This window comes from Lepidochelys olivacea (genome assembly GCF_965140295.1).
Source record: "Lepidochelys olivacea isolate rLepOli2 genome assembly, chromosome: 10".
Lineage (NCBI taxonomy): Eukaryota > Metazoa > Chordata > Testudines > Cheloniidae > Lepidochelys > Lepidochelys olivacea.
The window spans coordinates 4,865,945-4,889,621 of record NC_140420.1 but is presented as its reverse complement, the minus strand read 5'-3'; the positions used below and the strand labels follow the sequence as shown (position 1 = coordinate 4,889,621).

Sequence of the window (23,677 nt, the reverse complement as noted above, 5' to 3'; positions counted from 1 at the left end):
CCATCTGTGTTTATCACTAATATTTAGCACATTTTATCAAAGCATTTTCAAAACCATTACTTTTAAAAAAATGTAATTAACGTCAAGTCAATGCAAATGGAGGAACAGCTGAACAAATACAAGTTCTCTATCATTATCCCTATGGGGCCCCATCTGTCTTTCTACACACAAGGCTTAAAACAGCGTGATTTGAAGGACTTCTAATCAAAAAGACCCAAGTTCTCAACCTGGTTCTACCATGGACTCAATGTGTGGCCTTGGGAAGTTGTTTCACCTGGTGCTCCTACTGACTCATTGTGTTGCCTTGGGAAGTTATTTCACCTTTCTGAGCCGTGCTTTCCCCACAATGGAAATAATCCCTACTTCATGGGGATACTGTGGGGGTTATCTTTTGTACAGAGCTTTGAACACAGAAGGGGTCATAAATGCTGAGGTTTATGAAGCCAAGAGGAGGCCCCACCCACGCCTGGAGCACTCGCAGAATTGCAGCCATTGTCCATTTTATGCCCGTGAAACATTTCAGTAGGAAACGTAGTGACCATTGTTTATCGAGCATTGAGCGTTCCGGCTGCAGAGCAGCATTCCCTCGGGACGGATCACGGGGGAGAGTCGAACTTTTGTTTTAATCCCAGCGACTGTGAGGGAAGGCTTTCTAGGAGAGCAGGGGTGGAGCAAGATAAATATGCTCCGAACAAAAGGGGCTCACTCCGGGCCCACGGCCCCTTTTTACAATGCGAAGCGTGGCGTGGCAGCCTGCGTGCGGTCTCTCTGGGTATCCAGGCGACCAGCTCTGACCTGCGCCCTGTAACTCACTAAGTGTGGGACGGGCAACCAAACGGATGGGTGCCCCCTCAGTGCCCTGCAGGCAGCAGCAGGAGAAAGCCCATGCCCCAGGCTGCCTGCAGGCTGCTTAGCACCTCTCTGCACCACCCCAGTGCTCCTGAATAACCCTGGCGAGGCAGGAGTTAAATGCCCCAATCCGGCCAGGGCCCCACCCATCCGCCCCGAGTAGGTGCTGCGCCCCTCTGCCTGGGCTCCAGGGCTCAGACTGCAGAGAGGCGGCCCGCGCATGCGCACTACCTCTTTTGAAGTGTGACTTAAGACGCCAACGCATGCGCACAACTACTCCTTTTGCGCCATTGAGGCTGCCCTCCGGCGGCCGTCGCGGTTTCCGGCAGCGTGGCTTCTCGCCGTTATCTCCCACGCCGCCGCCGCCGCGCGCTTTCCGGCAGCGTGGCTGGAATGGCGTCTCACTTCAGCGGGGTGCTGCAGCTGGCCGACCTGGATGATTATATCGGGCCCTCGCAGGTGCGCGCGCGGGGGCGAGCGGCGCAGGCGGGGAGCGCGCTGGTTGGCTGCCTGCCAAGGGGCGCGAGGGCGGGGGGGAGGCTCTGCACGGCACGGGGCTGCCTGGAGGGGGGCTGGGCTCTGCACGACCCTGGGAGCGGGGCACTTGGGGGGGTCCCCCCGGGGGCCGGACATGGGGGATGATAGGGGATTGGGGGGTCCCCCCCGGGGGACGGGGATGTTGCCTAGGGGATTGGGGGGTCCCCCCTGGGGGACGGGGATGGGGGGGTTGCCTAGGGGATTGGGGGGTCCCCCGGGGGTCGGGGATGGGGGGGTTGCCTAGGGGATTGGAGGGTCCCCCTGGGGGTCGGGGATGGGGGGTTGCCTAGGGGATTGGGGGGTCCCCCCGGGGGTCGGGGATGGGGGGGTTGCCTAGGGGATTGGGGGGTCCCCCGGGGGACGGGGATGGGGGGGTTGCCTAGGGGATTGGAGGGTCCCCTGGGGGACGGGGATGGGGGGGTTGCCTAGGGGATTGGAGGGTCCCCCCTGGGGGTCGGGGATGGGGGGGTTGCCTAGGGGATTGGGGGGTCCCCCCTGGGGGATGGGGGGGTTGCCTAGGGGATTGGGGGGGTCCCTGGGAGCTGGGAAGGGGGGGTCTGTGTGGGTATGTGGGTGATTGCAGGTTTGTCTGGCAAGGGGGGGTTATTCAGGGGCCCGTGCAGGGGAGCTGCAGGTCTTGAGGAGGGACCGGTAAGGGGGGGGTGCTCTGCAGAGTGTGGGAGTGGAGGGGGATGAATGGTGTTGCCCCCTCTTCTCAGCCCCTCCTGTCAGGTGAACGCTGGGGTAGATCCCTCTGGGGAGCCCTTGGGGGAGAGCCTCTGTCCCTTCTCCATGCTCCCAGGCCAGGGCGCCTGGGCTGGGTATCTCCAGGTGGGGGGAGTTCTAGTGGCGAGAGTCAGGCTGAGCACAATGTCTTCCCCCGCCTGGTTGCCACTGAGTCTTTGCCTTGCCTTGCCCTGCAACTCCGCCCCCAAGAGGTGGGGACCCAGGCTGACTGCTCACAATTGGCCCTACGACAATTGTTTTCTGGTAGATTTGAAATAAGTTTTCTGCTTCAAGGGGCTGTGGATGCCCCTGTGTCTCTCTCTGTTCTTGCTCTGAGCACCTAGGGTGGAAGGCGCTATTGATGTGCACTGTAGTTATTGTTATGTTTCTCATCTAACGTCTCTAGAAAGGGGATTGTTTCCTTTACAAATGAAGTGCAGCCACCTATGGAATAGAGCACAGAGGCTGATTAACCGTTCGTAACACCACCATGCAATCGGTGGAAATGTTCTCGTAGTGAAAAAGCTGCTTCTGCACTTCTAGGACAGCTGGATAACAAGTTGAGATAAAAGAAAAGGAGTACTTATGGCACCTTAGAGACTAACCAATTTATTTGAGCATAAGCTTTTGTGAGCTACATGCTCAAATAAATTGGTTAGTCTCTAAGGTGCCACAAGTACTCCTTTTCTTTTTGCGAGTACAGACTAACACGGCTGCTACTCTGAAAGTTGAGATAAAATCTTCCAATTTTTTTTTAAATTCTTACAAGGGTTCCTATAATATTACTCTTAAAGTGTAAATTATGGACGACAATAGACTATCATTTTGTAAATAGTATACTCCAAACAGATGGAATCAATAAAAGGAGAGCTGATCTAGAAGAGCAGAAAAGACATCAGTCAGCACAAAGTAGTTGCAGTATGGAGGGAATGGAAAGTGGCAGGAACACAGGTGAGCTTTGCTGTCATTTGTAAATCAGAGCAAATAGGAAAGCAAGACTGGAGAGAGTTGCTAACGGAACAGCACAAGCAAGAGTGAGCCACAAGTGAGGAGCAGTATAGGGAGAGGACATAGGAGCGCAGGGCTAGAAGTGGGGAGTAAGTCCATGGAGAGGTTTGATTGATTGATTTAGATTCAATGACCATAACTGGGGCATCAGAGTGATTTGGTCCTCCCTGCAGTGGGAGCGTTCTGAACCCCCCTAAATTCAGAGCAAAGATTTTTAGAAGCAGGATTTACAGTAGTCAAGATGGAAAAAGGATTTTGGTAAAGTAAGGATGATTTAAGGTCAGGATGAATTCTGGTGAGGCTGCTAGCCAGACTTCTAGACAAGGGAGGTCTGAGTGCACAAACAGTGCAACTCTTGGAAAGTATAAAAACACCCTCAAGGCTTCGGTCACCGAACTCTAACACACTAAACCGGAAACAATCCATATAAAGTTATCTGCTTGCCTTCAACATCAAATGAAATTTCATTGGCAATAGCCACATGTTGAATGTAATCCCTACACCTCCTGTCTGCTAAAACTCACAATGAAGAATGCCTGATCCCCCTTAGCGATTCTGGAAAGGACAGAACTTTGCAGTCATCTGTTTTGAGCAAGACTTCTTTAAATCTGAGCGTTTCACACTGGCAGCAAAATTATACTATAGTTTTGATTATGATGTTGGGAAAATGTTCATTCTGTAAAAATGGGGTAAGTAGGTTTTGTATGTTTGATTTTTGCTTGTCTCCTTGGTGGTTACAGGAACTGTAAGATTGCATGCTAAACAAAGAATCCAATGCAGCTTAAACCAGAGATAAGAAGTTTCCACTCAAACTGATCTTTGTTTACACTCTGTCCAGTTTCAATCAGTCTTTTCCTCTCCTGCCTCTTTCATATTTAAAGGTTCCTCTCCTTAATTTTTGACTTTATTTCTGTTTTAGGATTGTGTAAAGCCAATAAAAGTTGAAAAGAAACCTGGAAAAACAGCAGCTAAGATCCGAATTGAAGATGATGGGAGCTATTTTCAAATCAATCAGGTAAGACTGTTTTCCCCCTTGTAATCATTGTGTAGAATGCCCATAAATTACCTTATTATTCTGTACATAAGTATGTTACAACTAGTAAATATCTGATATCACTTTGGCAATTATTGGGTAACAATCTAGATCACTCAGTCTGAGATGATGCCTGTTGTCCCTGTTACTCATTTGAAAGAGTGGGGGTGGGGTAAATCAAAATAGATGCGACTAGCTGCTGGTAATTTCTTTTACTTTTGGTTCTAATTTTTTAAAGATCTTTGTAAAGTGGCTTGTCATGTAATTACATAACCTTTGGAACTAGCTGATAGAATCAAAACCAACAGAATTGTAATGAACTATTTTCATGGTTGCAAAAGTAGAGTTACAGGACTTTGGAGGTTACCTGAGCTGGGAGCGTTGTAGAAATGGTGCGCTCAGCTTCAGGGGTTAGGGTGTACTTCCTACACAAACTCGGGATGCTCCTTTTTCAAGAGAGCTTGACGTCTGTGCTGAGTTGAAGATGGAGGCTGCTGCATTACTGGTGTCTGTTAAGGAAGGTGCGCAGAGGTCCGATTGTGCCCTAGAGCAGCCATCATTTAGTGGGTGAAAGCAATGTTTGACATGCGATTAAGGCTAGCAGTACCCTGCTGTTCAGGCTATGATTCTGGTTTCTGACTTTCAGTTTGGTCTGACTGAAGTTGGGTGAAGGGGGCCACCCCAAAACAAAGTCATTTGAAAACTGACTTACTCAGTTTGCCTATTTTGGCAAAATTCTCTTAGTACTATGTAGCAGGTTGTCTTTGACATGGTCTGCATATGGATCTCTGATTGTTATGGCTAGGACTGGATCTAATCTGTTTCTTTCTAGGATGGAGGAGCACAAAAGCTTGAAAAGGCTAAAATTACCCTGAATGATTGTTTAGCTTGTAGTGGCTGCATCACATCCGCAGAAAGCGTGTTAATCACTCAGCAGAGCCACGAAGAGCTCAACAAAGTGTTAAGTTCCAATAAGGTAGGCGATACTCAACTGATGCAGTAGCCAGCAGGTAGGCTCGAGAATTTGAAAATCATACTGTTTGATTGCTGAAGCGCAGGTAAAATAATGGGTAAGAAGATCTTCTGTATCCAGATTAGTCTTCAAGAACCAAAAGCTATTGCAGCCCATCCACAGCTGAACACACTTATCTATTCCTCTGAATTTAAAAAGTGGTCAGAATAACTTTGTGAAAGGATCATAATATTTCATATAGTAATCTCTTGATTTGGAAATGCAACATCTTCCCCCACTGGATCATACTTTAAAAAGAAAACATTGCGACCATGGACAAGTATCTTCTAAATGACTAATTTAACAAAGATGCTCAGGAAATGTTAATATTCCACTTCTTGTTTTTCAGACTGCAGCTCCTAATCAACAGAAGCTAGTTATAGTTTCCGTTTCACCACAATCCAGAGCATCACTAGCTGCAAGATTTAAGATGACACTTCTAGAAACAGCCAAGAAATTGACAGCATTCTTAAAAAATTTAGGCAAGCTTGTTACCTTTTGGTAATCACCGATGAAATTTTTTGGTATAGCTTACTAACCTTCCTAGTGTAGCTTCTGTTAAAATCTGTAGAAGTTGCAAGAATAAAATTCCAAGTGCCTGTTTCAAAAATCATAATATGAATGGGAATTCAGACCTCTGTTACTTTGATGGCATATTAAACTCAATGTGGGGGAAGGGATCCTAAAACACTCCATCAGTTCATTTTTCTCATCCAGTTTTTCTATTAGACTGTCTTATTATGTACTAGGAAACTGTTCTGTTTCTAATTACAGCAGTCTGTAAATATGTAAAAATACCAGGATTTAACCTAACTGGGCTGGGTTTTTGTGTTGTAGTTTGTGGCATTTGTCAATTTTTTGGTGGCTTTAATATCTCTGTGCTATCTAGGTGTGCACTATGTGTTTGATACAACTTTCTCAAGAAACTTCAGCTTGCTGGAGAGCCAACGAGAGTTTGTACAACGCTTTCAAAGGCAAACTGAAGATAAAAAGGCTTTGCCCATGCTAGCCTCTGCCTGTCCAGGTATATTGTAAAATAGTTAAAAATGGCTATAGAAGTGGTCAGATAATGTGGCAGACTAACTGCACACTAGAGAAGTGTAGTAAACGGCTGAAAAAGTTAATGGCTAAAACCACGCATAAGTGAGACTTGCTCTTGGTGCCATGAAGTTCTCTTTTAATGTCTTTTCACTTTCCACTTAGACAGGGACTACTGTGCTGTGAGGATATTATAAATGTCTTTAATGGTTTCATAAAGAAAGACACTTGTTCCCAAATATGATTACATGAAATGTGGAAGTTCTTACCCATAGTGGTACAGATGTTTAAGTGCATCATTACTTTGCGAAGCTAGTCTTGTCCCAGAATCTGGTTGGTAAGAGCTATTCTTACACTGTGTGCAGAAGAGAGGCTGAAAATGGTAGTTATTGGCTGGTAGTAAGGCTGATTCTGAAGCCACTGAAAGTCTGTGCATTGATTAATTATACTTCATCTTTTCGCAGGTTGGATCTGTTATGCGGAGAAAACTCATGGAAGTTTTGTTATTCCTTACATTAGTACCACTAAGTCCCCACAGCAGGTCATGGGCTCCTTGATAAAGGGTCACTTTGCAAAACAGCAGGTAAAGCTTTACATTGACCATGCTTAACAGGAAACTGTAGAAATTAGATCTTGAGCTGTGTTTAAAACATTGTTAAAGACAGCATATTAAATAGGACTGATTTACGGATATGAAAATCTTGTAGAGCACTAGCAGGTCAGCCTGTCTATCATCTCCATTTTATTTCCTGAGAAGCGTAGAGTTGGAGAGAGAGTGTTAAAATCAGACTCATGCCACCAGGTGTCTCCTTCGCCTCCCTTCTGGTACTTGATCTTAGAGCAGTCCGTGTCGTTCCCCCGCCCCCACACACACACACCTTTAGCTGCCCGGCTCTTTCCCTGCAAGTGCCTATTGGGAGCAGAGTTTCAGGTTTGGCATTGAAAAGGTCAGTTAAAACTTTGTCTGTTGTTCAACAAATCCAGAAGAATTGGAATTGTCAGATCCCTACCACCATCCTATTTGCTTTTCTGGTGGTTTTTTCTCCCCTATCTAAAAGCAAATGTCTACCATGATCTTACACAGAGCTTGAATTCATGTTTACGTGCAGATAGTCTCCCCAGCTTAATGTTTCTGTTTCAGTTTGATTTAATTCTGTTCTGTTCTGTTGTTGCCTCTGGAATTCCTCTAAATATCACTTTGATGTCTAAGGACTGGGGTTGCTCTTTTGGCCAAAAGTTGAGTCTACCAAAAAACTTGTTTCAGAGTAGCAGCCGTGTTAGTCTGTATTTGCAAAAAGAAAAGGAGGACTTGTGGCACCTTAGAGACTAACCAATTTATTAGAGCATAAGCTTTCGTGAGCTACAGCTCACTTCCTCAGATGCATATCGTGGAAACTGCAGCAGGCTTTATATATACACAGAGAATATGAAACAATACCTATTCCCACCCCACTGTCCTGCTGGTAATAACCTGGATTTGTGCTGGAAATCACTTTAGATAAGCTATTACCAGCAGGACAGTGGGGTGGGAATAGGTATTGTTTCATATTCTCTGTGTATATATAAAGCCTGCTGCAGTTTCCACGATATGCATCTGAGGAAGTGAGCTGTAGCTCACGAAAGCTTATGCTCTAATAAATTGGTTAGTCTCTAAGGTGCCACAAGTCCTCCTTTTCTTTTTCCAAAAAACTTGAGCATTGTTGCCATGTTTTATTATCCATAAAGGAACATTGGTTTTAACACTTTTGTTGAATAAACTCAGACATCTGGCAACTACTCAGAGCATTTGACAAGAGATACTGAAACAATGGCCTTGAGTCAACAACTTGTTTCCTTGGTCCCTGGGAGCTTCTTGGATCGTGATGAACTTTTGTACCTGTTTTCAGCTAATTTCCTGGAGTTGCTGTTGCAGAATATAAATTGTCGTGGGTTTGAGTCTGGCCTGTGGCAACTGATTTGAAACACATCTGACTACTCATGTAATCATGGACTCTTAACTGACTGAATCTGCCAGGATTGTCTGGTTTAGTAGAGAAAACACGCTCTCCCCACACCAAAAAAAAAAAAAAAAGCTATTCAAGCTTGCTAAAGGGATTGTTACTCTATTATTATTTCCTGCACAATTGGGAAGGAACAGAAAGTATTAATTCAGTTACTGAAATTGTTAGCAGCAAAGGAGATTTCTAGCAGCATAATTGGCTCTTAGCTGCTTCACTCCTACCTGTACCTAATTAATTAGTGCAACTATACAATTTTTTTTGCAGCATTTTTCACCTGACCAGACCTACCACGTGACAGTAATGCCCTGTTATGACAAAAAACTAGAAGCTTCAAGACCAGACTTTTTCAGCCAAGAGTACCAAACTCGTGAGGTTGACTGTGTAATTACTACGGGTAAGGGAACCAGAGGTGCTCCATTGGTTGTTATGATATAAGGTAGGAGCTGCTGATCCTAAAAGAATGCTCTGAAATGCCATGTAGACTATGCTATCTAGCTTCACCTCACTTGTCCTCTAACCCACAGATATGCACTAGACTAGAGTGCTTTGTAAAATATGCTTTCATGACCTCTTACCAGTTCTGTTAGTAATTTTGCATTTTAACACTTGGTTTTCTAGGACATTAGCCAATGAAGACTTGTCAACTTGGAACGTTTTTTGCATTTACCTTTGAGCCATCATTGAGCAGTTCAGACTGCTTTCCTGCAAAGCATCTCCCATTGCCACACAATAGAAGTGAAATAAGTTATGAAGAAATAGTCACTTGGGACAGTTGGCCCTAATTACATTTGTGGATTTAGGCTTTCATACTGATGAACATTTTTCTGTTTCCTAATAGAGAACCCTTACGCTTGTGGTTCTGTTTCAGGAGAAGTTCTACAATTGTTGGAACAAAAGGGAGTGTCTCTGTCAGATGTGGACTCTGCTCCTTTGGATATCATGTAAGAACAAATGATCCCCCTTAAACATTTACTGAAATACTCGCACAGCCGGGTTCTACAGCAGAATTTGCCCCTTCCACAAATTATTTAACACTACAAAAGTTACAGAAAAGATGCAAGTATCTGCATCTTACTCAAATTTTTGCTGTTGTCTTCTGGATTTTGAATCTGTTAAGAACAATAGTGCATCATAAACTGCTCTGTGCAATCTGCAAGATCAGGTTAGTAAGCATTTTAGGAGACTATGAAGTTAACTGTCTGCTGTAGACTTATTTTCATAGCCCAACCAGTAATAGCTGTTTTTCTCCAAAGCATCAGGAGTGGATGAATTCACTTAATAAGATTGTTAGTGACATAATTGTTCTGCTACCCACACTTTTCCGTCCAGTCTTTATTACTTTAGATAGCTAACATTCGCACTGTATCTGTGTTTTTAGAGACATTACACCAAGCATAAATTTCGAAACTAATGATCAAGTGGAAAAATGAAATAGTCTAGAATGGAGAATATAATGATACCGAAATTTACAGGTCTGCTGTATTTAATTTTTTGGTACTGTATGTATTCCAGTGCTAAAGAACAAATGAGAAAATATCAAGGTAATTTCAACTAGTCTCTAGGTGTTCTCTTAGTCAATAAAAGCACATTGAACATGTGCAAAGCAGATGAGACTGTTTAATTGCTTTAACTGAAAAGTAACTGCAGGCTAAATGCCAACTGTATGGAAAGCTAAGTGACTAAAAGAATTTGGAGGATTTAGAAATCCGATGTTTTATTCATCTAAATTAGCATTAGCTGCAGTATTCCACAGCACATTAAACTAAAAGGATGTGTTTTCATCAGTGCGTGGAAAGTGACTTTGTAGTACTTTGATACATTAATAAAACTGAAGTGTTACAAATTCAGTATTTCCCTAGAAGCTGTAAGAGGAGAAAATAGATGTACATGGCCCAGTAGGCTAGTGTACAAGATTTTGCCTCATGGTTCGAGCATGTCAGTATAATAATGCCTGCATCTGTAATTTTTACTCCATGCATCTGAAGAAGTAGGTTTTTTGCCCACGAAAGCTTATGCCCAAATAAATCTGGTAGTCTTTAAGGTGCCACTAGACTCTTTGTTCATTAACATTTCCATAGCACCAAACAAAATCTCTAACTCTTTGATAAAATCCTTGGCTAACTTATTAGAAGTGCTTGTTTAATATTATGTTTCATGCTTAGTGATGATAATGCTCCTCTCTAACCTTTTGCTATCCTTAACCTACTGAGTAAATTGACTGGTCATAAACAGAACATATTCCACAGAATTTGGAGGATTAACATAAGCAGTCAGATGGCTCTTAATCCATTTATTCCTTTGACATGTGGAAAAGGCCAGTAAGAGGTTATTAAATTTGGCAGCAAGAATGATACAAGAGCCAAAAATCCTTGAGCCTTTGCTGGTATAACTGCTTGCCTTAGCCAGCGATGGGGCTTACTGTCAGACTCCTTTTCATAGAGCTGTAGTACGTAAGGCTGGACACACTGAATCGCAGTTCCTGTAAACAAGGGTTGAGTTAATAATAGCCTCTGAAGCTGATTACTGGGTGAAATGTTGTCTTTCACAGTTCTAAGTCTGAGATTTTTATCTGCAAGTGCAACATCTTAGATCTGACTGAAATCCCAGGTGTTTTCCCTTCTGCAGCTCTGAGGAGCAGAATGCAAGTGTCGCTGTTTGGTGTGGGTCATTACACATATTGAATCTCTTTCCCCATGTTAAGTATCCTCACACCTTCTTGTCAACTGTCTAAATGGGCCATCTAGATTATCACTACAAAAGCTTTTTTTTCTCCTGCTGATAACTCATCTTAATGAATTAGCCTCTTACACACACACACAAATACAGAGAACATGAAAAGGGGGGGTATGTATGTGTATATAGATATAATCTCTCTCTTCTTACTGTATGTTCCATTTTATGCATCTGATGAAGTGGGCTGTAGCCCATGAGAACTTATGCTCAGATAAATTTGTTAGTCTCTAAGGTGCCACAAGTACTCCTGTTCTTTTTGTGGATACAGACTAACATGGCTGCTGCTCTGAAACCTGTTTGATGAGTGGGTATAAGCACATAGCTCCTCTGATTACCCTCTCATAACAGAAGCCATTGTTGTGGCTTCCATGTGGTTTGTTGTTCTCAAGAAGCATTACAGTGACCTTCCAAGTAGATAGCTGTGCTTTGACAGATTACTGGAATGGAATTGTTTGAGGTGTTTGACCTATGGCTTTTCTTGGCATTATTTAGGCCGTATAAACATGAGTGTTCCCCTTTAGCTTGAAGGCTTCTAGGAGAGACTGAGCCAAAGTTCAAAGGTTTGGCCTCATTCATTTTGGTCTTTCTGGTTTCCTAGAAGTTCTGTGGTTAAGGGTATGGAAACCAGTTGGCCAGAATTGATAACTGAGGCCATTTCCCCTCCCAGTTGTACTGGAACATCCGCTATATAAATGCTTTTGGGATAAGTCCCAATTTCTGGGTCTGAAGTGGATTCATGGAGGTTGTTCTATTGGCATTTCCCCATTGTTGGAGAGAAGTGCATAAGTAGCAAAACAACTTTCAATGAAAAGCAAAATTCAGCAATAGGGTTGCTGCTTATTCTGCAGAGTGGCTTTAACGCTCATCAATGGCATTATCATCAAAAAAATAGTTGGGATCCTTCAGAAATGGAAATGAATGAGATATGAAGTGGAAGACCAGTTTAAATTCCCAGGTGTGATCAGTGCTCCAGAAATTCCTAAGGTAGACCTGTTCGAAGGCAGTTTCTATTGGATAGGCTCTCTGGATAGGCTCTCTAAGACTGTACGGTCATGTAAAGCTAGACACTGCAACCAGTCTCTCTCTTTTTTTTTTTTTTTTTTTAAATTGGAAGCTTCAGTTATAGAAGCGGAAAAGTAACAAGTCTGAGCAAAGTTCCTTAGATGTTCAAATAGACACTTGTAGTAGGGATTAGCAAAGATGATAGAGTTTAAGGCTTAAACACTCTGATAACAGTGACACAGTGAAAGTTACCTGGAGATGGTATGTTTAACTTGGAACAAATTTTCCTTTTTAAAAGTTTTCAGAGGGCTTTGGATCAGCGTAGGGTTAAATTTACATAGCCATGGAATGATCACTAGTCAATACTGGGCAATTCAGAACTATCAGACGGGAAGTTGGTCTCAAGAAAAACTAAATTATAGCTGGCAACATATTACTTTCGAATTCCACAAGCCCTTGTTGTGCATGGTGCAGTAATTCTGTTTCAAGAGGGGAAAAGGGACAGGGTTAACATAGTGACTCTTTTACTAGTGGTCTGAAACTACTTCACCAGAGTTGAATGGATTCTCAGTGCCAATGGACTTAGCACTGGGTATCCTATTTTATAAACCGTTGCAAAGAGGGGCCTTCTTTTCTTCCTTTTTCCCTAGGTTTAGCAGCGTTTTAGAAGAGGAGCTCCTTGGCCATGCTGGTAGCGGTTCTGGTGGCTATTTGGAGCACATATACAAGTATGCAGCAAAAGAACTGTTTGGGATTCAAGTGGATGAAGTTCAATACAAACCTTTAAAGTAAGGAATTGAAATATGTTGCAAAGTGCTGTATTTCAGTGCAGTTCTGTTTATACTCCTCTCCTGGCGGTAATTAAAGAGCAATGTTCAGTGTTAAACATTTTACAGCAAGCCATTGGCACTTGACTCCCTACCCCCCACAGTTAACTTAGCAATGAATCAGCCTGCAGTCTGTGCAGCCTTTTCCCTTGGTGCCTTCTTGACTCCTTCCCCATCACCCACATAGTGTTCTGCAGTGTAGATTTCCCCACTATTAAGCTACAGAAAAAATGTAGAGCAACCTGGCAGCTGAAGCTCTCATGGAAATGAGGGAGCTCTTTGCCTGTCATCAGACACTAAAACACGTGTGTTGGGATTTTAATTCCTCCTCCCTAATTGTGTTAACTAGTAGTTTGATTAGAAGACTAGGTGTCAGGACTCCTGGGTTGTATTTCCAACTTTGCGACCCAATTGCTGAGAGACCTTGAGAAAGTCACTTAAATCTCTCTGGACCTCATTTTACCTGTATGTAAAATGAGACTCCTGCCTGCCTCCCAGGTGTGTGTTTAATGTATCATTTGTAGGGCTCTGTAGTAGTACATACTAACATGGGGATTTTTATATCCAGACACTGATGCTCTTCAGCAGATCAAAGCAGCAAGGTGGTCATCTAGGGTGAGTGCACCTGAGGTCCAGGGATGCTAAGAGGAATCCATGCACAAGTTGTTCTCATATTTCCCAGGCACCCTGTGCAGTGCATGGCTATTTCGCCAGGGGGCAGCATCGCTGGCCTGACTTGAGCTGCCGAGTGTGCCAATTGTCTGACTGAGCGAGACTGGAGAGAGTTCAAAGCTCGAAATTAAGACGTGTCCAAGCATCAGTTTGGGGAAAATGGTTTCCATAGCACACTGTGTTTCTAGTTTTGTAGTTACTTGCGTTATAACTGTTCTGTTACTACTAAAGACGCCAACAATTGATCTTTTTATACACACACACCATGAAAAAATGAGTGTTTACCACTACAAAAGGTTTTCTCTCCTCCCCACCCCACTCTCCTGCTGGTAATAGCTTATCTAAAGTGATCACTCTCCTTACAATGTGTATGATAATCAAGGTGGGCCATTTCCAGTGGGGTGAGGGGAGAGAAAACCTTTTGTAGTGGTAAACACCCATTTTTTCATGGTTTGTGTGTATAAAAAGATCTTCTATACTTTCCACAGTATGCATCTGATGAAGTGAGCTGTAGCTCACGAAAGCTTATGCTCAAATAAATTGGTTAGTCTCTAAGGTGCCACAAGTACTCCTTTTCTTTTTGCGAATACAGACTAACACGGTTGTTACTCTGAAACCAATAATTGATGTTGTCTAGAGTTACATCTGCATTATGCGGATATAAAAATGTTCATCTTTACGTGCTTTTCCTTTTGTATTTGAAGTAGAATTGGGGGTTATTTCCCTAATTTAACTAGATTTATGGAGGCTAGTTTCTTCCCCAAGAACTCTCTTGTACTCTGCCACCTCAAAGAAGGACACAGTTTCTTTATTTGAATAAGCTTCTGCATAAAACTTAAACTTGTTCTCTAGTATTTAGTCAAATGCCAAACAGAGAATTAATTTAGACCAGTGATTCTCAAACTTTTGTATTACTTTACAATAGTAAAGAATAAAATTGTCAGACACATAGAGAAACATAAATTGTTGCACAAAAGTCAGCATGGTTTCTGTAAAGGGAGATCATGTCTTACTAATCTCTTAGAGTTCTTTGAAGGGGTCAAACAAACATGTGGACAAGGGGGATCCAGTGGACATAATATACTTAGATTTCCAGAAAGCCTTCAACAAGGTCTCTCACCAAAGGCTCTTACGTAAATTAAGTTGTCATGGGATAAGAGGGAAGATCCTTTCATGGATTGAGAACTGGTTAAAAGACAGGGAACAAAGGATAGGAATAAATGGTAAATTTTCAGAATGGAGAGGGGTAATTAGTGGTGGTCCCCAAGGGTCAGTCCTAGGACCAATCTTATTCATAAATGATATGGAGAAAGGGGTAAACAGTGAGGTGGCAAAGTTTGCAGATGATACTAAACTGATCAAGATAGTTAAGACCAAAGCAGGCTGTGAAGAACTTCAAAAAGATCTCACAAAACTAAGTGATTGGGCAACAAAATGGCAAATGAAATTTAATGTGGATAAATATAAAATAATGCACATTGGAAAAATAACCCCAACTATACATACAATATGATGGGGGCTAATTTAGCTACAACTAATCAGGAGAAAGATCTTGGAGTCATTGTGGATAGTTCTTTGAAGACGTCCACGCAGTGTGCAGCGGCAGTCAAAAAAGCAAACAGTATGTTAGGAATCCTCAAAAAAGGGATCGAGACTAAGACGGAGAATATCTTTTTGCCCTTATATAAATCCATGGTACGCCCACATCTTGAATACTGCGTACAGGTGTGGTCCCCTCATCTCAAAAAAGATATACTGGCATTAGAAAAGATTCAGAAAAGGGCAACTAAAATGATTAGGGGTTAGGAACAGGTCCCATATGAGGAGAGATTACAGAGGCTAGGACTTTTCAGCTTGGAAAAGAGGAGACTAAGGGGGGATATGATAGCGGTATATAAAATCACAAGTGGTGTGGAGAAAGTGAATAAGGAAAAGTTATTTACTTGTTCCCATAATATAAGAACTAGGGGTCACCAAACGAAATTAATGGGCAGCAAGTTGAAAACAAATAAAAGGAAGTTCTTCTTCACTCAGCGTGCAGTCTACCTGTGGAACTCCTTGCCTGAGGAGGTTGTGAAGGCTAGGACTATAACAGGGTTTAAAAGAGAACTGGATAAATCCATGGAGGTTAAGTCCATTAATGGCTATTAGCCAGGCTGGGTAAGGAATGGTGTCCCGAGCCTCTGTTAAAGGATGGAGATAGATGGCAGGAGAGAGATCACAGCTGCAGCAGCACAGGAGCTAGCAAACAGAGCTGTAAACAGGGGAGTTTGAGTGGGAGTTTGAAAGCGGAGTTTGTCTTGTGGTGCTTGTGTGGGGTTTGGTTTTGCTGTGGGTGGTGGTGTTTTGGTGTGGTTTGTGTTTCCCAGATTAACAGGATTTAGGTGGGAAGGCTATGACAGATTCAGAGGTGGCAGTGGGAGTGACCCATGTAGCAGATGACACAATGAAGATGACTGGATGTGGAAGCTGTGGTATGTACATGATCCTGGAGGGGGCACCTGGTAAGAGTTTTGTCTGCATGAAATGCCGTCTGATAGAGCTGATGGAGGAAAAGATCAGAGGTTTGGAGATGCAGGTGGAAAGTCTGGTAGAGTTTAGGAAGGGGTTTGAGCAGATTATGGAGCAAAGACATGAGGTATCTGAAGGGAAAAGCTCAGACTTGCAGATGGAAGCAGGACTAGGGAATTCTGAGGGGAGACTGGGTGAGGAAAGTGGTCAGTGGAAGCATGTGACTAAAAGAACTAGGCAGAGGAAAAGACGGGCTAGTGAAGGAGAAATAGAGCTTCAGAATAGGTTTGCAGAGTTGGAAAATGAAGAAGGGGCTCAGCAGGTAGTCACTGAAGGTGACAGGGCAAGGAAGAAGAGAAGAGCGGTTAGTCCTATAGGAAAAGGGGAAGAGTTAATGGAGATTACACCAAATATGAGCCCCAGGAGGATACAGGATGGGTTAAAAAGGATTACAAGGGAGAATGGGAATGGAAAAAACTTGCAGCCAGAGGGAACAGGGGATAGACTGGAGAATAGCACCGTCACTAGGAAAAGGCAGGTCTATGTGATTGGGGACTCTTTATTGAGAAGAATAGATAGGCCTGTAACCAGAGCTGATCCAGAAAATAGGAGGGTGTGCTGTCTTCCAGGTGCTAAGATACGGGATGTAGACCTGAGGTTAAAAAGGATTCTAAAGGGAGCGGGAAAGAATCCCCTAATTATCCTTCATGTGGGAACAAATGATACGGCTAGATTCTCACTGGAAAGTATTAAGGGAGACTATGTTAGGCTGGGGAGGACGCTTAAGGAAATTGAGGCTCAGGTGATCTTTAGTGGGATTCTGCCTGTTCCTAGAGAAGGGCAACAAAGGTGTGACAAGATTATGACTATCAATAGATGGCTTAGGCAGTGGTGCTATAAGGAGGGCTTTGGGATGTATGGCCATTGGGAGGCATTCATGGATAGAGGACAGTTCTCTCGGGATGGACTTCATCTGAGTAGGGAAGGAAATAGACTTCTAGGATGGAGGCTGGCACAACTGATTAAGAGAGCTTTAAACTAGGAATTTGGGGGAGATGGTTGGGAGATGTCCAGGTAATCTCCACGCCAGAATTTAGCATAGAGTGGAAAGAAAATGAAGTAAGAGTGGATACAGCTGTAGGTAGGAGGAAGGGCAGTGTAGATACAAGTCTAATAGGTTATACTGGTAGTAAAATAACCGTGCCTAATAGGGTACAGAATGTGAGTGAGGCCAAACAGCAAAAATTAAGATGTTTGTACACTAATGCAAGGAGCCTAGGTAACAAAATGGAGGAACTAGAGTTACTGGTGCAGGAAGTGAAACCAGATATTATAGGTATAACAGAGACCTGGTGGAATAGTAGTCATGACTGGGCTACAGGTATTGAAGGGTATGTGCTGTTTAGGAAAGACCGAAAAAAAGGTAAAGGTGGTGGAGTAGCACTGTATATCAATGATGAGATAGAATGTAAAGAAATAAGAAGCGATGAAATGGATATGACTGAGTCTGTCTGGGCAATAATTAAATTGCGGAAGAAAACTATTAGAGCCTCCCCTGGGATAGTGCTTGGGGTGTGCTATAGACCGCCGGGATCTAATTTGGATATGGATAGAGCCCTTTTTAATGTTTTTAATAAAGTAAATACTAATGGAAACTGTGTGATCATGGGAGACTTTAACTTCCCAGATATAGACTGGAGGATGAGTGCTAGTAATAATAATAGGGCTCAGATTTTCCTAGATGCGATAGCTGATGGATTCCTTCAACAAGTAGTTGCTGAACCGACTAGAGGGGATGCCATTTTAGATTTGGTCTTGGCGAGTAATGAGGATCTCATAGAGGAAATGGTTGTAGGGGATAATCTTGGCTCAAGTGATCATGAGCTAATTCAGTTCAAACTGAATGGAAGGATTAACAAAAATAAATCTGCAACTAGGGTTTTTGATTTCAAAAGGGCTGACTTTCAAAAATTAAGGAAATTAGTTAGGGAAGTGGATTGGACTGAAGAATTTATGGGTTTAAAGGTAGAGGAGGCCTGGGATTATTTTAAATTAAAGCTGCAGAAGCTATCGGAAGCCTGCATCCCAAGAAAGGGGAAAAAATTCATAGGCAGGAGTTGTAGACCAAGCTGGATGAGCAAGCATCTTAGAGAGGTAATTAAGAAAAAGCAGAAAGCATATAGGGAGTGGAAGAAGGGAGGGATCAGTAAGGAAAGCTACCTTATTGAGGTCAGAATATGTAGGGATAAAGTGAGACAGGCTAAAAGTCAAGTAGAGTTGGACCTTGCAAAGGGAATTAAAACCAATAGTAAAAGGTTCTATAGTCATATAAATAGGAAGAAAACAAAGAAAGAAGAAGTGGGACCGCTAAAAACTGAGGATGGAGTGGAGGTCAAGGATAATCTAGGCATGGCCCAATATCTAAACAAATACTTTGCCTCAGTCTTTAATAAGACTAAAGAGGATCTTAGGGATAATGGTAGCATGATAAATGGGAATGAGGATATGGAGGTAGACATCACCATATCTGAGGTAGAAGCGAAACTCAAACAGCTTAATGGGGCTAAATCGGGGGGCCCAGATAATCTTCATCCAAGAATATTAAAAGAATTGGCACAAGAAATTGCAAGCCCATTAGCAAGAATTTTTAATGAATCTGTAAATTCAGGGGTTGTACCATATGATTGGAGAATTGCTAACATAGTTCCTATTTTTAAGAAAGGGAAAAAAAGTGATCCAAGTAATTATAGGCCTGTTAGTTTGACATCTGTAGTATGCAAGGTCTTGGAAAAAATTTTGAAGGAGAAGGTAGTTAAGGACATTGAAGTCAATGGTAAATGGGACAAAATACAACATGGTTTTACAAAAGGTAGATCGTGCCAAACCAACCTGATTTCCTTCTTTGAGAGAGTAACAGATTTTTTAGATAAAGGAAACGCAGTGGATCTAATTTATTTAGATTTTAGTAAGGCGTTTGATACTGTGCCACATGGGGAATTATTAATTAAATTGGATAAGATGGGCATCAATAGGAAAATTGAAAGGTGGATAGGGAATTGGTTAAAGGGGAGACTACAACGGGTTCTACTGAAAGGTGAACTGTCAAGTTGGAGGGAGGTTACCAGTGGAGTTCCTCAAGGATCAGTTTTGGGACCAATCTTATTTAATCTTTTTATTACTGACCTGGGCACAAAAAGTGGGAGTGTGCTAATAAAGTTTGCAGATGATACAAAGCTGGGAGGTATTGCTAATTTAGAGAAGGACAGGGATACCCTACAGGAGGATCTGGATGACCTTGTAAACTGGAGTAATAGGAATAGGATGAAATTTAATAGTGAGAAGTGTAAGGTCATGCATTTAGGGATTAATAACAAGAATTTTAGTTATAAGCTAGGGACGCATCAACTAGAAGTAACGGAGGAGGAAAAGGACCTTGGAGTATTGGTTGATCATAGGTTGACTATGAGCTGCCAATGTGATATGGCTGTGAAAAAAGCTAATGTCGTCTTGGGATGCATCAGGAGAGGTATTTCCAGTAGGGATAAGGAGGTTTTAGTACCGTTATATAAGGCACTGGTGAGACCTCACCTGGAATACTGTGTGCAGTTCTGGTCTCCCATGTTTAAGAAGGATGAATTCAAACTGGAACAGGTACAGAGAAGGGCTACTAGGATGATCCGAGGAATGGAAAATTTGTCTTATGAAAGGAGACTCAGGGAGCTTGGCTTGTTTAGCCTAACTAAAAGAAGGTTGAGGGGAGATATGATTGCTCTCTATAAATATATCAGAGGGATAAATACCAGAGAGGGAGAGGAATTATTTAAACTCAATACCAATGTGGACACAAGAACAAATGGATATAAACTGGCCACTAGGAAATTTAGATTAGAAATTAGACGAAGGTTTCTAACCATCAGAGGAGTGAAGTTTTGGAATAGCCTTCCGAGGGAAGTAGTGGGGGCAAAAGATCTATCTTGCTTTAAGATTAAACTCGATAAGTTTATGGAGGAGATGGTATGATGGGATAACATGGTTTTGGTAATTAAATATTCATGGTAAATAGGCCCAATGGCCTGTGATGGGTTTTTAGATGGGGTAAGATCCAAGTTACCCGGGAAAGAATTTTCTGTAGTATCTGGCTGATGAATCTTGCCCATATGCTCAGGGTTTAGCTGATCGCCATATTTGGGGTCGGGAAGGAATTTTCCTCCAGGGCAGATTGGAAGGCCCTGGAGGTTTTTCGCCTTCCTCTGTAGCATGGGGCACGGGTCACTTGCTGGAGGATTCTCTGCTCCTTGAGGTCTTCAAACTACAATTTGAGGACTTCAATAGCACAGATATAGGTGTGAGGTCTTTTTTAGGTGTGGTGGGTGAAATTCTGTGGCCTGCATTGTGCAGGAGGTCAGACTAGATGATCATAATGGTCCCTTCTGACCTAAATATCTATGAATCTATGAATCTATGAATCACTTGATCGTTCTCTGTTAGGTTCACTCCCTCTGGGGCACCTGGCATTGGCCACTGTTGGTAGACTGGCTACTGGGCCGGATGGACCTTTGATCTGACCCAGTATGGCCATTCTTATGACCCCTTTCACATAGCAAGCCTCTGAGTGTGATTCCCCCCTTATAAATTAAAAACTCTTTTTTATATAATTAACACCATTATAAATGCTGGAGGCAAAGTGGGGCTAGGGGTGGAGGGTGACAGCTCGCGACCCCCCACATAATAACCTCATGACCTCCTGAGGGGTCCCGACCCCCAGTTTGATAACCCCTGATTTAGACGAATGATTTTGCCTGCTTTTATTCCCTAGAAACAAGGATTTCCAGGAAGTGACACTGGAAAAGGATGGCACAGTCCTGCTGCAGTTTGCCTTGGCTTATGGATTTCGAAACATACAGAATTTAGTGCAAAAACTGAAACGAGGAAAATCACCTTATCACTATGTTGAAGTCATGGCTTGCCCATCAGGTAAGGCTACACAGGAACTTTCACTGGTACGTTACTGGACATCAAGGTTTGCTGTAAGACTTTTTAGGGTTTCTGAAGTTCTGAGAGCTGGATTGAAGCCTTCATGTCTGTGTGTCTGAAAGCTAGAGGCCTTGTGTTAGTGTTTTGTTAAGTCAGGTGTGCTGGTTTTGTTTTTTTAAGTGTAGCAGTCAACAATTCTTTAGCAATTACTTTATAGTCATGATTGAAACTCTGCATATGAAAACAGGGTGCAATTCTTAATGAACAATTCAGCTTTTAAAAACCTGCTCACTGCCTGCCCCTAGCTTTGTAAACCCAAGTGCTTCCTAAGCCATGCAAAAATGAAAGTTCTGCTCTTCAACTAGCTTAGAGACAAGTGGTGCTCCGTTCCAGTGTGCTAGAAACAGCTTTACCACTTCGCCCAATCTTTCTCCCTTCAACTCAGTCAGTGATGTTCAATTACCGTCTCTGCGTTCACAATGCCCAACTCCTTCCATTTGGCTGATGGGAAAAGAGCCATATTCTCAGCTCAAGAGTTACACTGTCACCTCGAGAGGACTGCAGGGTGTGAGAAATGAAGGAGTCACATGTAGAAAAAATTCTTAGACTTCTTAGAAAATGTTAAATAGATTCTCTTACCTTTCTGGTGTAGGAAGTGCTGCAGCCTCCTCTGGTTGGATACATGGGCAGTTTAATTTAGCCAGTCAGCTAAATTAGGAAAACTCAATCCCTCTGGGGTAAATAAGTCCAAAGCAAGCACTGGCTCTGACCAGCCATTCTTCACCCTCTCTGGGCCTCAATTCCTCCTCTAGGGTTCATATAATTTTCACCTAGTAGCAGTGTTCCCCAGCACTGCAGAATTGGTTGCATGGTCCAAACTAAGCATTATGCCGCTGACTCTGATAGCTCTGGTTTCAGGCACACTGCTCCCCTGCATTTGCAATCCCTGGCTTCTTCCCATGACCCCTTCCAGCTGCTTTCTTCAGTCATCCACCACGCTTGCATACTCCCCCTCCCAGTGCTCTGTTTATGGAGAGGGCAGGATTTTCTAATCTCCTTCCTTCAGTTGAGACTCAAAGGCTATTCCTGACTTGGTCTAAGCATGGTCCTTTTCCAGGCTGTCTGAAGGAGAGCCACAAGTTCCTGCTCCCTCTCCAACTTCCCCTCCCTCTGAGGAACAGGAAGTCCTAGCTCCCTGTCCTTTTATCAGCATGCATTGCTGTCCATTCTGAACTAGGATTGGACCATGACTAACCAATAGGCTCCTTTGTAGGGCTTGTGTCCCCCAACTGTTACAGTATTTGATTTCATTCCCCACTCAGCTGTGTTTTAATTTATGAAGTCTTACGTTGCTACTGTCAATTGCAGATTGAGATCATTGTTTTGTATTAGTTGCTTTTAATTGCTCTTAAAGTTTTATTAAAGCATTTCCACACCCACAGGCATGTTCTCTTGTTGCACCTAGGCTGTTTAAATGGAGGTGGTCAGATCAGAGCAGAAGGTGAATCCAGCAAGGATTTGCTTCAGCAAGTTGAGAAGTTGTATGAATCTGTTAAGATGGAAATTCCAGAGAGGAACCTCACTGTAAAAGAACTGTATGAACAATGGCTGGGTGGTACAGACTCAGAAAAAGCTGGAAAAATATTGCACACGGAGTACCATGCAGTGGAGAAGATGAACTCTGGATTTAATATCAAATGGTGAAGATGTATAATGCACTTGTATTTCTACAGGGACTGTAAATCTGTGAGACCAAGAGGTACACTTACTCAGTGCCCTTTTAAGTTGTCTGTCATTTTAAGGTCCTCAAAAGTCAACATGTGCACTGAAATTCTAGGATACTGTGACTGGAAGGACACAATCTATACATAGAAAATGTCTTGCAGCTAGAAGATAATGTGTGTACACCCTGGTACTGCTAATTAGTTCCTACAGCTTCTAAGGCTATTTAAATAAAAACAAATGCTGATTTTAGATGTGAAATACGTCTCTTTAAAAGAAGCAGTGCATATTAGCCACCACACTATGGCCCCAACCTTGCATTCCTTTTTCACACCCCCAGTCACACTGGAGTCAATCAATGCATTTAAGGTACACAGAGAATCCAGGACTGACCCATGTCAACTGTGACATTATTTGGATCTTCTTAAGTCAAAATTTTACCAGTCCTGTACCTGAGCAACACATCTGCTATATTTTCACAGCATGAAGTTTTAGGGCTGTGACTCTTAGACATCATGTTCCAGTTAGAGTTGGGTTAATTGGCCCCTGGTACTCTATTTCCTGCTCCTGGAGTCTAGCTGTGATATCATTTCCTGTATTTCAGGTAAGCTGAAAGTTGCATAGGCATGGATGGAGGCAGCCTACAAGCGAGTGAGTTTGTTTAAAACTTTTATTACCAGTTGAACTCTGACTTGAATGAATGGGCAGAAAAACTTGTCACCAGTTTTTTCATTGAAATAGTCTACAACTGCCGATGTGAATTAGAGGGATTAACAGAACAGCAGAGTCTACCTAATATCTCAGTAGCAGAGTTCACTAGTGGATTTTACCTGACACTCAGATCAAGCAAGTGATCTTCATACAGTATGCTTCACAGAAGGGTTAAACAGGCACTTTTCATTTCAGAATGACACACAGCACTCGGCATAACTGTGCTCAGTTCTGAATGGGGCCTCTAGCTGCTACTCTACGACAAATACTAGGACCAGAATATTAAGCCTGTGAGACCAGAAAAGAATCAAGGGTAGTTGCT

The 23,677-nt window shown here is 42.8% G+C and overlaps 1 protein-coding gene across 2 annotated transcripts; it reads left to right on the top strand.

Moving 5' to 3' along the window:
* Nucleotides 1-1,196: 1,196 nt before the first annotated feature.
* CIAO3 (cytosolic iron-sulfur assembly component 3) lies at nucleotides 1,197-22,896 on the top strand. 2 transcript variants are annotated; one of them, XM_084641092.1, is made up of 11 exons: nucleotides 1,197-1,308; nucleotides 4,040-4,135; nucleotides 4,986-5,129; nucleotides 5,515-5,647; nucleotides 6,055-6,189; nucleotides 6,668-6,786; nucleotides 8,468-8,597; nucleotides 9,072-9,144; nucleotides 12,589-12,726; nucleotides 20,765-20,922; nucleotides 22,388-22,896. In XM_084641092.1, exons 1-11 carry the CDS (start codon nucleotides 1,243-1,245, stop codon nucleotides 22,624-22,626), a joined length of 1,431 nt encoding a protein of 476 aa, XP_084497218.1. In that variant the 5' UTR covers nucleotides 1,197-1,242; the 3' UTR covers nucleotides 22,627-22,896. The 2 variants fall into 2 exon arrangements, with proteins under 2 accessions (XP_084497218.1, XP_084497217.1); XM_084641091.1 differs by lacking the exon at nucleotides 1,197-1,308 and adding an exon at nucleotides 2,162-2,376.
* Nucleotides 22,897-23,677: the final 781 nt, after the last annotated feature.

Bases quoted from the DNA above. Each gene is read 5' to 3' on its own strand.
- CIAO3 (XM_084641091.1), top strand. From the start codon at position 2,179: ATGCTCCCAGGCCAGGGCGCCTGGGCTGGGTATCTCCAGGTGGGGGGA. The intron at 4,136-4,985 runs GTAAGACTGTTT...GTTTCTTTCTAG, and splicing joins GCTATTTTCAAATCAATCAG to GATGGAGGAGCACAAAAGCT. The intron at 6,787-8,467 runs GTAAAGCTTTAC...TTTTTTTTGCAG, and splicing joins GTCACTTTGCAAAACAGCAG to CATTTTTCACCTGACCAGAC.